Source organism: Nothobranchius furzeri, chromosome 6, assembly GCF_043380555.1.
Source record: "Nothobranchius furzeri strain GRZ-AD chromosome 6, NfurGRZ-RIMD1, whole genome shotgun sequence".
In the NCBI taxonomy this organism is placed as follows: domain Eukaryota; kingdom Metazoa; phylum Chordata; class Actinopteri; order Cyprinodontiformes; family Nothobranchiidae; genus Nothobranchius; species Nothobranchius furzeri.
Window position 1 is genome coordinate 24351546 of NC_091746.1, and position 14361 is coordinate 24365906.

General features: G+C 45.8%; 1 protein-coding gene across 1 annotated transcript in view; it reads left to right on the plus strand.

Moving 5' to 3' along the window:
- nomo (nodal modulator) overlaps positions 1-14361 on the plus strand; it is a 38738-nt gene that overhangs the window by 16264 nt on the left and 8113 nt on the right. Inside the window, exons 23-41 of the mRNA XM_054743471.2 lie at positions 195-347; positions 450-587; positions 1268-1357; positions 1439-1544; positions 2359-2509; positions 2587-2764; positions 2937-3078; positions 3156-3287; positions 4352-4488; positions 4594-4681; positions 4865-4928; positions 5011-5106; positions 5184-5405; positions 5940-6022; positions 6115-6274; positions 8519-8645; positions 12502-12615; positions 12689-12816; positions 12927-13068. Coding sequence (XP_054599446.2) covers positions 195-347; positions 450-587; positions 1268-1357; positions 1439-1544; positions 2359-2509; positions 2587-2764; positions 2937-3078; positions 3156-3287; positions 4352-4488; positions 4594-4681; positions 4865-4928; positions 5011-5106; positions 5184-5405; positions 5940-6022; positions 6115-6274; positions 8519-8645; positions 12502-12615; positions 12689-12816; positions 12927-13068 — 2451 coding nt within the window. The remainder of the gene's footprint in view (positions 1-194; positions 348-449; positions 588-1267; positions 1358-1438; positions 1545-2358; positions 2510-2586; positions 2765-2936; positions 3079-3155; positions 3288-4351; positions 4489-4593; positions 4682-4864; positions 4929-5010; positions 5107-5183; positions 5406-5939; positions 6023-6114; positions 6275-8518; positions 8646-12501; positions 12616-12688; positions 12817-12926; positions 13069-14361) is intronic.

The following is a 14361-nucleotide window of genomic DNA, read 5'->3' on the forward strand; positions in this document are numbered from 1 at the left end:
TGAGACGAGACTGGTCGCTACATAAATAAACCGAATTGAATAGAAAAGCGTTGTTATTCATCACTAACTTGATCAGCTGATCGAGTTCCATGTCATAACCGATGACACTCGCCACTAATCACGTTTTTCCTGATAGGTCGATTATTTCATCCTGTTCTGTATTTTACCCAGCGACCTTTGATGCCCTCTTGCAGAGTAAAACCTCGGTGCACGTCTCCAACGCCAACGCTCTGGCCGCCGACCAGCTGGTGGTTGGAGGCTACGACGTCTCTGGGGAGGTCCGCAGTGATGGAGAGCCCATGAAGGAGGTCACCTTCCTGCTGTACTCTGCAACAGTCAAGCAAGAGGTAGAAGTGGTTTGTTTCTAACGAACAGATCAGATAAATCAGCCTCAGGTGCTTTTTTCGGTTTTACAGCTAGTGAGTTGCTCCATTCGTTTTGCTCTCCAGGACATCTCCGGCTGTAACACGTCTCCGGTGGATGGTGCGGATCCGGAGGGTGACTCTCTCGTCTACCTGTGCAGCACGCTGTCCAGAGACGACGGCTCCTTCACCTTCCCCTCGCTCGCCAGCGGCGACTACACCGTTGTGAGTTCTTCTGTTTAAAAAAAAATATATATCTTTTCATGGCAAAAACTCTGGAGGAGACCTTGTTGCCATCCATCACAAAATCCCCTTCAGGTTGAATTGGCTGCTCTTTATGTTGCTATGGAAACGGTGAGTGGGTGTTGTTGTGGTAGAGACAGAAGACAGCAGCGTAGGTTTGAAGGGGAGGGAAAAGAACACTCAGCTTTAATTTTTAGCTGTTTTTGTCCCACGAAAGACATTTATTGTGAAATTGTAGTAAATAAAAAAATGTAGTTTGTTGTTGTTTGAACAGCTGACACTGGATCGTGTGAGATGTAGGCAGATCTTTGACCAGAATGCTTCAAATGAGTTTATTAATGTCTAATAACTTTATATCAAATAAAAACTATTGTTTTAGATGTTGTTGTTGTTACTAGCATCTCAGGAGGACGAGTAAATAAAAAGCAGCATTTTCTGGAATTTTCACTTGGTTGCAGTTTGCATCTCTAACCACCAGAGGTCGCTACACCCTACAAAGTGGATTTACTGTTTTTAATCAAACCCAAAAACGATTATTTCATCCCAAAAACACCCAAAGAATTAAAATTTTCCATCTTGCTGTTTATTTCCATGCTAATTCAACAGCTTAACATAAGAATGGAATAATTTGAAGCATCTCATTCATCTTCTCTGCCTCTCAGGTGCCTTTCTACAGGGGGGAGAGGATCACTTTCGACGTTGCTCCTTCCAGGATGAATTTCAAAGTGGAACACAGCAGTTTAAAACTGGAGGTAATAAGTTAACCGCTGCTTCTATTTTCTTATTAATGATGGTACCAAACATGACGCACAAGCCCGTTCCTGTGTGTTCAGCCCATCTTCCGTGTGATGGGGTTCTCCGTGATGGGACGAGTCCTGAACAGTCCCGGTGGGGACGGGGTGCTGGACGCTACGGTGTCCCTCAACAACCAGATCAGAGGTGAGCTTCGGACCTCGTCGGGTTGATACAACTGGGTTAGAATTGGGTTCCACCTCCTAATTTCATCATCTCGCTGCTTGATGTGTGTGTGGCCGTTAGCGTACGGCTAATTCAGGCCGTTTCCTGAGCTTCGTTCCCTCATAAGATTTGTTATTTTCAGTTTTTATTTATTTATTTATTATGATCTAAAATGTTAATTCTAATGAGTAAAATCAGAGAAAAGAGCTCTGCTAATATAAATATTACTGCAAAACTTTAACCCACTGCAGCGGTTTGTGTTCTTTATAATTCACTCTAATCAGTTTTACATTAATAAAACATTTTCAGTCATTTTATTTAGTAATTTAAAAAAAATCAATCATCACAACGTAGGGCTGGGCGATACGGCTTAAAATCAATATCGCCATATATTGAGGATTTCACCTTGATGACGATAAGTGGACGATAAGTACAGGTGTGTGCAGGAACTACAGTTGTCCACTAGGTGGGGCTGTTGCACGATAGTTTTGTGACTCAGTTTCTAAAAGGGACGTGAATTTAGCCAACCTACGCACATCTTTTCTTTTGTTTTATCAACAAATGCATCGACATGGGAAACAATCTCGATAAGAGTCCGAGATTTCCATAACGGTAGATTTTCCACTTATTGCTCAGTCCCATCACAAAGGGAAAGTGCAACCAGGTGTGACATCACTCTTGCTGCGTTTGCATTTGTAACAGAAAATCTTTGAAAACTAACCAGAAAACCAAAACCAGTGCCGAGTTTTGTGTTTCTGACTCATCGAGTTCTCGTTGGTCGTTTTTGTTCCTCCAGTTCTCAGCAAGGAGGACGGTTCTTTCCGGTTGGAGAACATGACGGCTGGTGTCTACACCATCCGCGTCAGCAAGGATCTCATGTTCTTCGAGCCGATCACGGTGAAGATCGCCCCGAACACGCCCCAGCTTCCTAACATCATCACAGCGGGGTACGCTGGGTATTTTGGAGCGTGTGAGCGCGATCGCCAGATCAGTCATTTTGTTCTCTGATGTGAATCCCGAACAGGTTCAGTGTTTGTGGTCAGATCTCCATCAGACGCCTGCCCGAGGGCATGAAGCAGCAAGGTCGCTACAAGGTCACGCTGACACATCGGGGTCAAGACAAGACGTTCAGTCGGACCGTCGACTCGGACCCTCAGGGGGCCTTCTGCTTCCAGGCCAAACCCGGAGACTACAGCGTTCACGTGAGGCGCCCCTGGAAGTTTTCATCACTTAAATGATAAAAAACAAATTTAAATAAGATCTTTAAAGCTGAGATTATTTCGTCTTTAATCTGGGAAACACCGAAAACCTGATTAACAACCCAGTTTTGCTGCACATCAAAGAGGCAATCCCACAATGCCCGTGTCCGTTCAGGTGTCCCTTCCTGATGCGGAGGTGAAAGCCGGCCTGGCGCTGCAGCCTCGGGCCCTGGAGGTCTCCCTGATGGATCGGCCGCTCACCGACCTCCTGTTCACCCAGTTCATGGCTTCTGTCTCGGGGAGCGTTTACTGTCTGGGTAAGGAGCTCGGTTACATCGAAGTCTTTCATGAAAATGTTGAATAATTACACTTTTGCTTCTGTTTTGTGCGGCAGCTTCCTGCGACGATCTGTCCGTAACTCTGCAGCCCGTGATCCGGCAGGGAGAGAGGAGGAGCGTGGCACTGTCTGGCAGCGGCGACGTCCTCGGCTTCTCCTTCGATAACGTTCTACCTGGGAAATACAAAGGTTCTTTATACGTTAACATGCTCTTTCACACAATAACTCCACCCAAAAAAATCCTGTCTGTTTTCACTTCCAAACGGGGCGACGGTGGCACAGGAGTTAAGTGCTCGCCCCGTAATCGGAAGGTTGCAGGTTCGAGTCCCGCTCAGTCTGTCGCTGTCGTTGTGTCCTTGGGCAAGACACTTAACCCACGTTGCCTGCTGGTGGTGGTCGGAGGGACTGGTGGCGCCAGTGCTCGGCAGCCTCGCCTCTGTCAGTGCGCCCCAGGGCAGCTGTGGCTACATTGTAGCTCATCCCCACCGGCGTGTGAATGGGTGAATGACTGATTGAGGGGTTCCGTGACTCTAGAAGGTGCTATATCAAATACAGGCCATTTACCATTCCATTTAACTGAGACTCACCAGTCAAAACGAACTCCGTTCCTTTTGTGCTGCCACGAAGGTCTCGACTGCGAACGTGAAAATAAAAAAAACGTCCGTCTGTTTTTTGTCGGCGTTTGGTTTTTGGAACTGTGGGCCTAAAATGAATCATTTCAAAATGTCCCCATTTGTGATGTCACAGACGGGGAAATGAGCATAGAACCACCTCTCATGCAAAAGGGCTGCTGCTGGAGGAGCAGCAGCTCTACTCTGAACCCCTCCCAGATATTGGAGCTTCTCAGATTATAGCAACCAATTGGGGATGAGTGGGCGTGGCCAGCTCCATCTTGTTTTCTTAAAGTGCCAGAGCCCTGCAGCAGCGACTCATTCTGGAAGGTCCTGAAACGGTGAAGTTTAAAAGGGGTTTAGTGTAAAGAACTTCTTAAACATGATTCTATCGACCAGAACGCCTTTATAGCTGTTATATAAAAATATGTAACACAGTAAAAAACACACAAAGCAGATAATCACGCTCAGCAATAAGAACACTAATAATAATTCATAAGGGTTTCTAAATCATTTAGATTTTGGGAACCCGGGTTGTGATGAACACGTTTGGCTTTCTGGAGCCAGACGGGGTTCACTCCTTTTAGCTTTGTGTCACTTCTGCTGTTTTCTGTTTACTTTCCCGTCGTTGCTAAAAATCAGTGGGCATCTCCCACGAGGAGTGGTGCTGGAAACACAAATCCTTGGAAGTGGAGGTTCTGGACGCGGACGTGTCGGGGGTGGAGTTCAGACAGATCGGCTACATCCTGCGTTGCTCCCTGTCCCACGCCATCACCTTGGTCAGTCGCCGCCTCTCCTGAGCGTGTCCTCGCAGACGGAGGCGCCTTCATAACCATTAATCACGTCTGGTGCAGGTTTCTGATTAAACACCTCGTCTTCTGCAGGAATTCTTTCAAGATGGCAGCAAACCCGAGAATGTCGGCGTGTACAATCTCTCCAAAGGAGTCAATCGCTTCTGCCTCTCCAAACCCGGTGAGCTTGCTTCTCCTGACCTCCAAACATCGGATTAATTAGCATATTGAGGGAGTATCAGAGCGTAGCAGGCTCTCCCTGGTGTACAGTTAGTCCGGTGTTTGGAGCCAAAGGTCTGTGTCAGCCTTAGCTAAATATAAAACTGGAACAAAGTAATTAATCACATAAAAATGGCTTTTCCAGGTGTTTACAAAGTCACCCCTCGCTCCTGCCACCAGTTCGAGCAGGACTTCTACACCTACGACACGTGAGTGATGAGCCGGCGTGTTTGTTTCGGGGTTACGAGTGGCCCGTGTTGTTGACGAGTCTGGTTAATGTGTACGTGACAGCTCGTCTCCGAGCATCCTGACCCTCACCGCCGTGCGGCATCACATGACCGGACTCATCACCACGGATAAGATCCTCGATGTCACAGTCACAATCAAGTACCTTAAACACGACCTGAAAGCTTCGTTCTGTCGCTGCATTCGCCGGTTAGGCGGTAACGTTATGTCCCGCTCAGGTCGTCCATCGAAAGTGAGCCGGCGCTGGTTCTAGGTCCGCTGCGCAGCCTGGAGGAGCAGAGGCAGGAGCAGCAGCTGCAGGAGATCCAGCTGCGCCGCCAGGAACGAGAGCGCCGCGCGGCCGGAGAAGAGGGCGGAGCCAAAGACGACAGCCCTCCCGTCCAAGAGAAGGCAGATGAGCTCACGGGTCCTTTCCACTACGAGTTCTCGTACTGGGCCAGGTCGGTACCGCAGATCCTATGTGGAGCTGCTGTAAATGTTTACATGTAAATCCTCCAAAAGATGCATACTCTGCTTTAAATACAGAAGCAGAATCGTAATACCATAATCTATCCTCATCGAGCATTTAGCACTTCTGCTAACGGTTCATGAAACATTAACGTTCTAGCGTAAGAGTTCAGAGGTCAGCAGTTACATTAGTACTGGTTTCATCTCTGTGGGTGGGTTATTAAAGCGGATCCGTTTGATTTGCAGCGGGAGCTTCGTTGTCTGATGATTACGGATAAAATCTCAGACATTTTGTTTGTTTTTACTAAAATGTGTTCCAGACAGGGAGGCCAGAAACTCTCGCGTTCCTCTAAAACATCCCGACTTGGGTTCAGGGTCCTGCAGAGACGATCTTAGTTCGTCGTGCGGGAAAGTCGGTGTGTGATCAGCTGACCGTTTGATAAGACTTTGTTAATAAGAATCAGAAAGGAGAGTCCTCGTCATCGTAAAGCGATGATGATGATGATAATTCTAGTGTGACCCTGCAGAGCTGGCGAGAAGATCACGGTGACTCCGTCCTCCAAGGAGCTGCTGTTCTATCCTTCAGAGGTGGAGGCAACCATCACAGGAGGTAAGAGCCTCTAATTATCACGCCTCGAAGCTTTTGACTGGTTCTGCCCAACTATCAGAATTCAAAGGAGATCTCGGGTCTCGTTCTGACAGAGTCGTGTCCCGGTCGGCTGGTGGACATCATCGGGCGTGCAGGTCTGTTCTTGGAGGGCAAGGTGTCTCCAGAGCTCCAAGGTGTGGAAATATCCATCAGTGAGCGGGGAGCTGCTGCACCGCTCATTACTGTGGCCACTAATGAGGTGGGAGCCTACAGGTAGGGATGAGCAGGGAGCTGACGGTCCTGATTCTGTCGGCGTGTGTGAGGTCCGATAGGATGTCAGAGTCTGCAGACAGATCTGAGGCTGGACTTCCCTCTGTGTCTGGGCTTTGGTGATTTCTTTGAGGAATTGAACGTTTTCACCTGAGCAAATAAAGATGCAGGCACGAAAAATTCCTTGTTCAACAGGAATGGGTCGATAGCAGGCGTCATCGGGATTCGGTAAAGAGCTCCTAAACGACCTCCTTCGTCTGGATTAGATGTTTTAAAGGACAGAAATGTCAACTCAGGCCAGACGAACAACAAACCGCGCTGAATAAATTACACAAACACCAGAGTAGAGCTCTACAAAAACATGTGAATTATATTCAAAAGTTGTGTTTGTGTCAATAATCCCACACTTTTAATCCAAATCTGCAGGGAAAAGGTTAAACATTCACCCAGAATCCCGACTGGAGCTCGTTATCAGAAGCATCTGGTCAGAGCTGCAGCAATCATGCTAATAAGTCCTTCTGTTCGCTGATGTGATGCGAACGACGCAACATTTATGATAAGAATATTAATCTGCCCGGTTAGCCTTCTGAGATTAAATAACAAACAAGAGTTTATGTTTGGCCAGATTTAAAAGTGTTGCTTTTAGATTTTTCTCTTGTCTTTTATTGGTGGTTACACAAAGTCAGTGTTTGTCCTTCTCCAAAATCTTAGTCAGTCAGCTTCTGGTTCAAATCCTGACTGATGGCGTCCTGTTGTTTAGTCTGATTTTTGAGGCTTTCCTGGTCGCTGAGCCACTTAGCGACTGACCTTTTGACCCAGAGCTCCAACACGTGGGTAAAGACATCAAACTGTTCTTAGATCTCCGGGGAGGAGTTCCTCCTGGAGGATGTTTAGGTACCATTGTTTTTATTCATGGCTGCGTCCTCCACTGCCTTGGTTGACAAGCAAGCCCCCCCCCCCCTCCGAGTAATCTGTTGGCAAACAGGTAGGGCTGGGTATTGGTGAGACTCTGACGATAGGGGAGATGATGCTAAAAATCTAATGATTTAGTCATTTTAAAGACTGGATTTAATTTGGGCCAGACGCTTCCGAGACCATCCAGTGTTACTCCGATACAGTAAATAAAAATGTCAACTTTCAGCACCAGAACACTTGTACTCATTTTTTCTTACATCCCTAATAGCTGGACTGATGGAGGTGGTTGCTTTGTCTTTTCCAGACAATCTTTTTTCCAGAAACTGCAGATGTTCAGAAGACACGCGTCCTTCCTAATCCTAACCTGCAATAGTAAATCTTCAGAACAAGCTAGCTTTTAAACACAGTCACAGAACTCTCATGCCTCCCATTGGCCATCATGTCTAGGCCACGCCCCCTGATACCAGAACCCGCATTGCCAGAGGAATTGAGATCTGAAGATTGACATCTTCAGTTGTCCGTGACTTTAAACGGTGTTTTTCTTTTTGGGACTCTGGTAGTTTGTCCTTAAGCAGAAGTGGTAGCAGCCGGCTGTTTCTCCTCCTCTGATGTTACTGAGCGGAGATCCTCTCACACCAGTGGTGTCCGGTTTCTAAAGTCTTGGCTCGGAAAACATGCTCATCCTAGGGAAGCGCGACAGTTCGGCAGCACCACATGGTTTTTTTTATCTACACAATATATTTATAGCTATATTATGTTAGAAAGTTGTTGTCGTTCACTGCCAATGACGACTGTGGGCGTCGGACGAGCCCCCGCACCGTGAGAACAAACATCTCAGCTCTAAAGCCGATCTTCGTCGGCATACGTCACACGTCACGTGATCAGGAAGCAGAAAGTCCATGTGTTAGGAGATTGTTTTGGGCCACTGCTGTAAAAAAACTGCCAGGAGCGAATGGGAAATTCTTCTTCCAATCACAATTCAACAACGGATTATGAAAGAACGGATAACGCTCGAAACACGCAGATTCTTCCTGATGTAAGAGGTGAGTCTGCGCTTTGTTTTGGTTATTTTGGCGTCGACATCATCCTAGAGCGCAACGTTCTGTGACTCTTTAAAAAAAAAACAGTGAAAACGCTGACAAACGCTGGCAGCGAAGGGCTTTTTTTGTTTCCTTTTCAAAGCTCTTGGTGCCACAAACCCACCTAATCACCTTTCCTGTCATGTTTTCTGTATTTTATATTAGGGGTACACGACAGACCAGCTTTTCTATTCCGACCAGAGTTAAATATTCACTGTGAAGATATTTATTGAGCTTCTTCTTTCTCTCTCAGCGTGGGTCCGCTCCACAGCGACCGGCAGTATGACATCACTGCCAAAAGGGAGGGTTTTGTCCTGAGTCCAGTTGATGGAGCCCCGGGGGATTTCAAGGCGTTTGCTTTGGCTGGTGTCACCTTCAAGGTAACCATGTGATCATCAGCCTTTCATGTATTCAAACTGCATTTCATCCTAGTAATCACTGGCCCTTTAATACTCGACGTGGTTTAAAGGGAATATGGAATTAAAAGCGTGTTGGCTCCTTCTGCTGAATGCTTTTGCAAAGTAATTAAACGAAAAGATCACTGGTGGATGGTCCGAGCCCCGGGCCGTCGGCCTTTGTACCGCCTTCGTTAAAAGGCAGTGTGACCACTTACTGTGACCATGAGCATCTTGCACACATTAGTATTAGTCTCCCTTTCAGACTAAGTGATAAATTGCTTTGAAGTCAGTTCCACACCATTTTACACCAAGTTCTGTGACCTTCACATGGAAGTCCGCCCTGAAACAGAACATTAGTGACACCAAACTCACCTGCCAGCCTGAATAAACTCAGTTTTAACAGTCTAGTGCCTGCTGGTGTTCTACGTTTAAAGGTAGGGTAGATTATCCTGGAAACAGAACGCAATTTCAAAGGTCCAACCTCAGGATTCAGGAGAATCCCAGAAGCAACAGATCAGAAAGAAATCAGAAAAGCTTTATTTGTCCCAGAGGGAAATTACAGTTTCAGTACACACAATTCAGAGATCAGAATTGGTGACTGTGGTCATTCGCAACCTGAGTCGCGCTACCTTATACCAGATACTGTCAAACAACCATTAAAATGTAAAATAATCATAACTTTTCCATCCGTTGATGCACTTTTTCTGTCGTGACCTCTAATCTGACGCCCCTACGTAACAGCCGCAGAGCCTCCAGACTTCTGACTCAGCAAAAAGTTTAAAGTTGTCGAATGCTTAAAAAAAAAAAACATTTTTAATGATTATTTCTGATTTTAAAGGGTCACTCTGAGTGTTTCATGCAGGCTGAACATGAAAATAGTCTCCTACACCTGTCTCCTGCATTAGCTTCTAATAGAAAACAGACAATGAAACTCTAGGATAGAAAATCCTGACAGATCTACGTCACACTGTCACTAACATTTATGACCTCACCCATCTGGACTCACGACGGGGAAGGCTGTTGTTGGTTTAGCGTCCAGGAAACAGCAGAGAACGTCTCAGCTAGTAGAAGCTAACTGTTAGCATTAGCAACTCCACCAAACAGCAGAACTCCCCCTGGCTTGTGTTATTGGTGGAGATAAAACATCAACGTTGCAGAACAACGAGAGTCAGTGATAGAGTCGTGTTGCTGCTAGCCAATCAGAGGAGAGATGTCCACATATCAGGAAGTAAGACTCCAGATCCTGTGGTCTGAAGCTCAGCTCTGATGTGGCTCACTTCTAGTTCAAGAAAATTGTTCACCAGAGCTTTGTTTCCCCAAGAGAACGACTCACAAGGCATTCATTGTGACCGCTGCAGATGAGTTCGTTAAATGAGTGTTCCACACCTTTAAGAGGCTGAAGACACCGGGGATCTGCAATCCAGCAGGGAGGACCGGGGCGACGCCCCGTAATCAGAAGGTTGCAGGTTCGAGCTCCGCTCAAGTCTGTTGCTTTCGTTGTGTCCTTGGGCAAGACACTTAACCCACCTTGCCTGCTGGCAGTTGCAGTTTTACCATTAGGCATAGGTCGGTGGCCGCCTGGGGCCCCCTTGTGTTGGGGGGCCCCCTAGCCTTGACCGCCGGCACCCCTCTGTTAATGCCACAATATTCTTATTACCAACCTGTCGCCGCAGACGGGATTGGACATGAGCACTTCTCATTACCATAATTCCTGAACCATTCAAGATATCATTAAAATTCCAAAAGTGCTGAAAAGATTAAAAATGGGGCTTTTCGTGCATATACAATACATTACGGTAGCCGCCGGGATTCCCTGTCTTGAGCGCAACGAATCACAACACGGATTCAGAGACGTGCTGAGTTTGTCATCCAAAATGCTTCATTTTATAACTTTTGAATGACTGATCAGATTCAAAAAATTCCAACGGTTCCTAAAAGTCCATAAAAGCAGCTTTCCAACGATCTATAGCATGAAGCAATCAGAGTTATGTAAATCCTGCTGTACAGCCTGATTGAAACGGAGCACAGCGCCGCGGTGAAAGCGGATAACGGAACGGGGAAGCTAATTAGCATAAAACGCCGGCATGAAATTATAGAAATGCCTCAAAGAAAATCAACACGATCTATTAGGTGTCCCAGAAGGCTTATATCTGAAGATAGTGACCACGAAGAAGGACAGATCTCCAGTGAACCAGGGTATGAACGTTTGTTCAGTCTTTATATTTTATTGTTTTATTTGAACAACCCTCAACTATTTGCTAATTGTAAGATTCAGCTTCATTCCAGCATTATTTATCTTTTTACAATAAATTATTTTTGCTAAAATAAAAGTTTTTGGTATAGCAGTGCACGGTGTGCCAGAGAAGCACCCCATGGCGGTGTGAGGTGTGAGGACTCTGCCTGCAGCTGGAGAGAAACTGCTTCAAGGACCACCACATCAAATAAAAACGTCTGAAAGTTTACAAAAATAAATGGTCTTAAAAACTGCTAAAAAAGATACCAAGGTTCACACTTTTTTAAGAATAGATGCATTACAAAGTTTAAATTGTTTGCCCAGAAATTTTGAAGTTCCTGTTCAGTAATAAATGTAAACAATTCTAATCCGTTTTTTGCTTTTTTCACTTTTAAGCTGATTTTTTAAAGGCTTTAATAGAAATAAATTCTAAATACAAACCATACACTGAAAGCTGAGGTTGTTCTGAAAAAAGGAGAAGAGTTACTCACACTTTGCACTTTTTATTACAATTTTACAGCCATAAGATTAAAAAATACCAGGCAGCCCTGTTATAATTATGGTCATAAGAGGGTTATTGAGACGGCGATGCACAAACAGGAAGTGATTGGTAGTCATTCCACTCCAATCCAGTTGGTGGCGGTAATGCACCAATTTGTTGTTTGCCAAGTGCCATAAGACCACAAATAATAAGAAGAAGAGAGGCGGGAGTGTTCGTAACAAACTCAAAGCGATAGTCAAAACATGAAGCATGAAATGGAGTTATCCTAGTGGCTCAACAAGAGAAAGAAGCAGCTTGCTTCATAAAAGCTTTTATTTTTACTTCTGAAAGTGACGTCGTTTTTCGATGTAAACATCAAAAGGAAGCAGAAAGGAAAGACAATGGAAAATGATTAAAGGGAGGAGAACATGGACCAAAATAGAAAAAAGAAAAAAAAATAACGAAGGCTAAAGCACAGGAGCGCTGACAGGAAAAAGAAAGCGCTCAAAGGGAGAGAAAAAAGAGGAGGACTAATAAAAAGGGGAAATAACTCGTGTCAGAAGACGGGAGAGTTTCGCAAATCCAGTTAAAGGTAAGATTGTCGAAAATTTAGTGTAAGGGGCCCCGTGTCTATGTTCGCCTTGGGCCCCCAAATTGCTAAATCCGCCTCTGTCTGCTGGTGGTGGTCATAGGGACCGGTGGCGCCTGTGTCAGAGCGCCCCAGGGCAGCTGTGGCTACGTCGTAGCTCATCACCACCAGCGTGTGAATGACTGTGTTGTAAAGCACCTTGGGGGTTCCAGGACTAGAAGGAGCTATATCACATACAGGCCATTTATTCCACTGGAAACCCCACTGGCTACTCCCACTCGGGCTACGTAATGGTGGATGGGTCTTGGTCCAATCACAATGGTTGGATCAAGTTTTTCCAGGATTGTATGTTTCAAAAGCCATTAAAATAATTGTTTTTATCAAAACATTTACCGGTAATTTATTGGTTTCCATCAGTATGTAAAAAGCATTTCAAGCAAACGGCTAAAATGCCTCAAAGACATCATCCACTGCACCTTTAAGGTTTTGTTTCTGCGACAGTTTCAGATTCAAATGCAAATATTTCCTTTTTTAGATCAAGTCAGAGGATGGACAGCCGTTATCAGGGGTCCTGTTGTCTCTGAGTGGAGGGAATTTCCGGTCCAACCTTTTGACTCAGGACACCGGTGTTCTCACCTTCAACAACCTGGTAAGGAAACATCCCGGAAACAATTCAAATCTTCCCAGTCCACACCAGAAATAACCTTGACGGTCCCGTCCAGAGTCCTGGTCAGTACTACTTCAAACCGATGATGAAGGAGTTCCGCTTTGAACCGGCATCTCAGATGATCACAGTGGAGGAGGGTCAGAACCTCAACATCGATATCACAGGTGTAAAGACTGCGTACAGGTACACACACACACACAAACACACACCTTCTTTCTGTGCTTTGGTTTAACAGGAACTCAGACCTGAAGTAGACATTTTTCTTTTTCGTGATTTTGTACTTTTGTCCTCAGTTGCTACGGGACGGTTCAGTCCCTGAGCGGCGATGCAGAGAGGGACGTGGCAGTGGAGGCGGTGGGTCAGGGAGACTGCAGCCTCTACAGCGAGGACACCGTCACTGATGAGGAGGGTCGATTCAGACTCAGGGGTCTGCTGGTGAGACGCTGCTCCACACCTGGATTGTTTTAAGTGATAGTGTGTAGAACGATTCAACCTCTCAAAAAGAAGAAGAAGAAAATATCATTTCTACAGCGCCTCTCAAGATAAAAATCACGAGGGGCTTCACAAAAACAAAAAATGTAAAAATATAAAAAAGAATTTAGAAAATGGTTAAAAATATATTTAAAATGAGCAAAAAATAGACAATTGTGATCAAAAATGTTAAGAAAGAGAGAGAGTGAACAGGAAAGAGGGAAATCAGTGGATCCTGAGGAAGGTGGAATAGGTGGGGAGAGCAGAATAAAGAGAGAGAGGTGAAGAAGGTCATCCAAAAGCCAGCTTGAACAAGTGAGTCTTCAGCTGCTTTTTGAAGGAGACCACTGAGTCCACTGATCTCAGGCTCAGGGGGAGAGAGTTCCAGAGTCTAGGGGCCACAGCAGCAGATGATCTGTCACCTTTGACCTTTAGCCTGGTGCTGCACAACCAGTAGGCTTTGGTCACTGGACCTCAGGGACCTGCTGGGGGTGTAGGGACTAAGAAGATCACCAATGTAAGATGGTGCTTGTCCATGTAAGGCCCTATAGACCAGAACCAGGATCTTGAAATGAACCCTGAAGTTGACTGGCAGCCAGTGAAGCTGGAGGAGAAGCGGGGTGATGTGGGTGTGTTTGGAGGACTTGGTCAGAATCCGAGCACAGGCATTCTGAACCACCTGTAGACGGTTCAGGGAGGTTCTGCTCAGACACGTGAAAAGAGAGTTACAGTAGTCTAAGCGTGAGGAGATGAAGGTCTGGAGAACTGTCTCAAGTTCAGAGCGGGACAGAATGGGACTCAGCTTATCAATGTTCCTGAGATGGAAGAAGGAAGAGCGAACAAGAGAACTGACATGAGAATCCAGGGTGAGTGCTGGGTCAAAGGTCACACCAAGATTCCTGATGGAAGGTTTGGTGTGAGAAGCAAGCTGACCAAGAGAGTCTCTGACTTTGGGAACCAGCTTGTCTGGGACACAGATGAGGATCTCAGTCTTATCTTCATTCAGCTGAAGAAAGCTCCCACCATCCAGGTTTTGATAGAGTCCAAGCAGGTGTGTAACAGCTGCAGCTTAGACATCTCATGGGGCTTAAAGGAGATGTACAGTTGGATGTCATCTGCATAAAGATGGTAGGAGATTCCTTTAAAGGAGCTCAGGATGTGCTGAAGAGGAAGCAGATAGAGGAGGAAGAGCAGAGGCCCCAGCACAGAACCTTGTGGGACACCGTGGGTAAGGGAGGTGGTGGAGGACCAAAACTT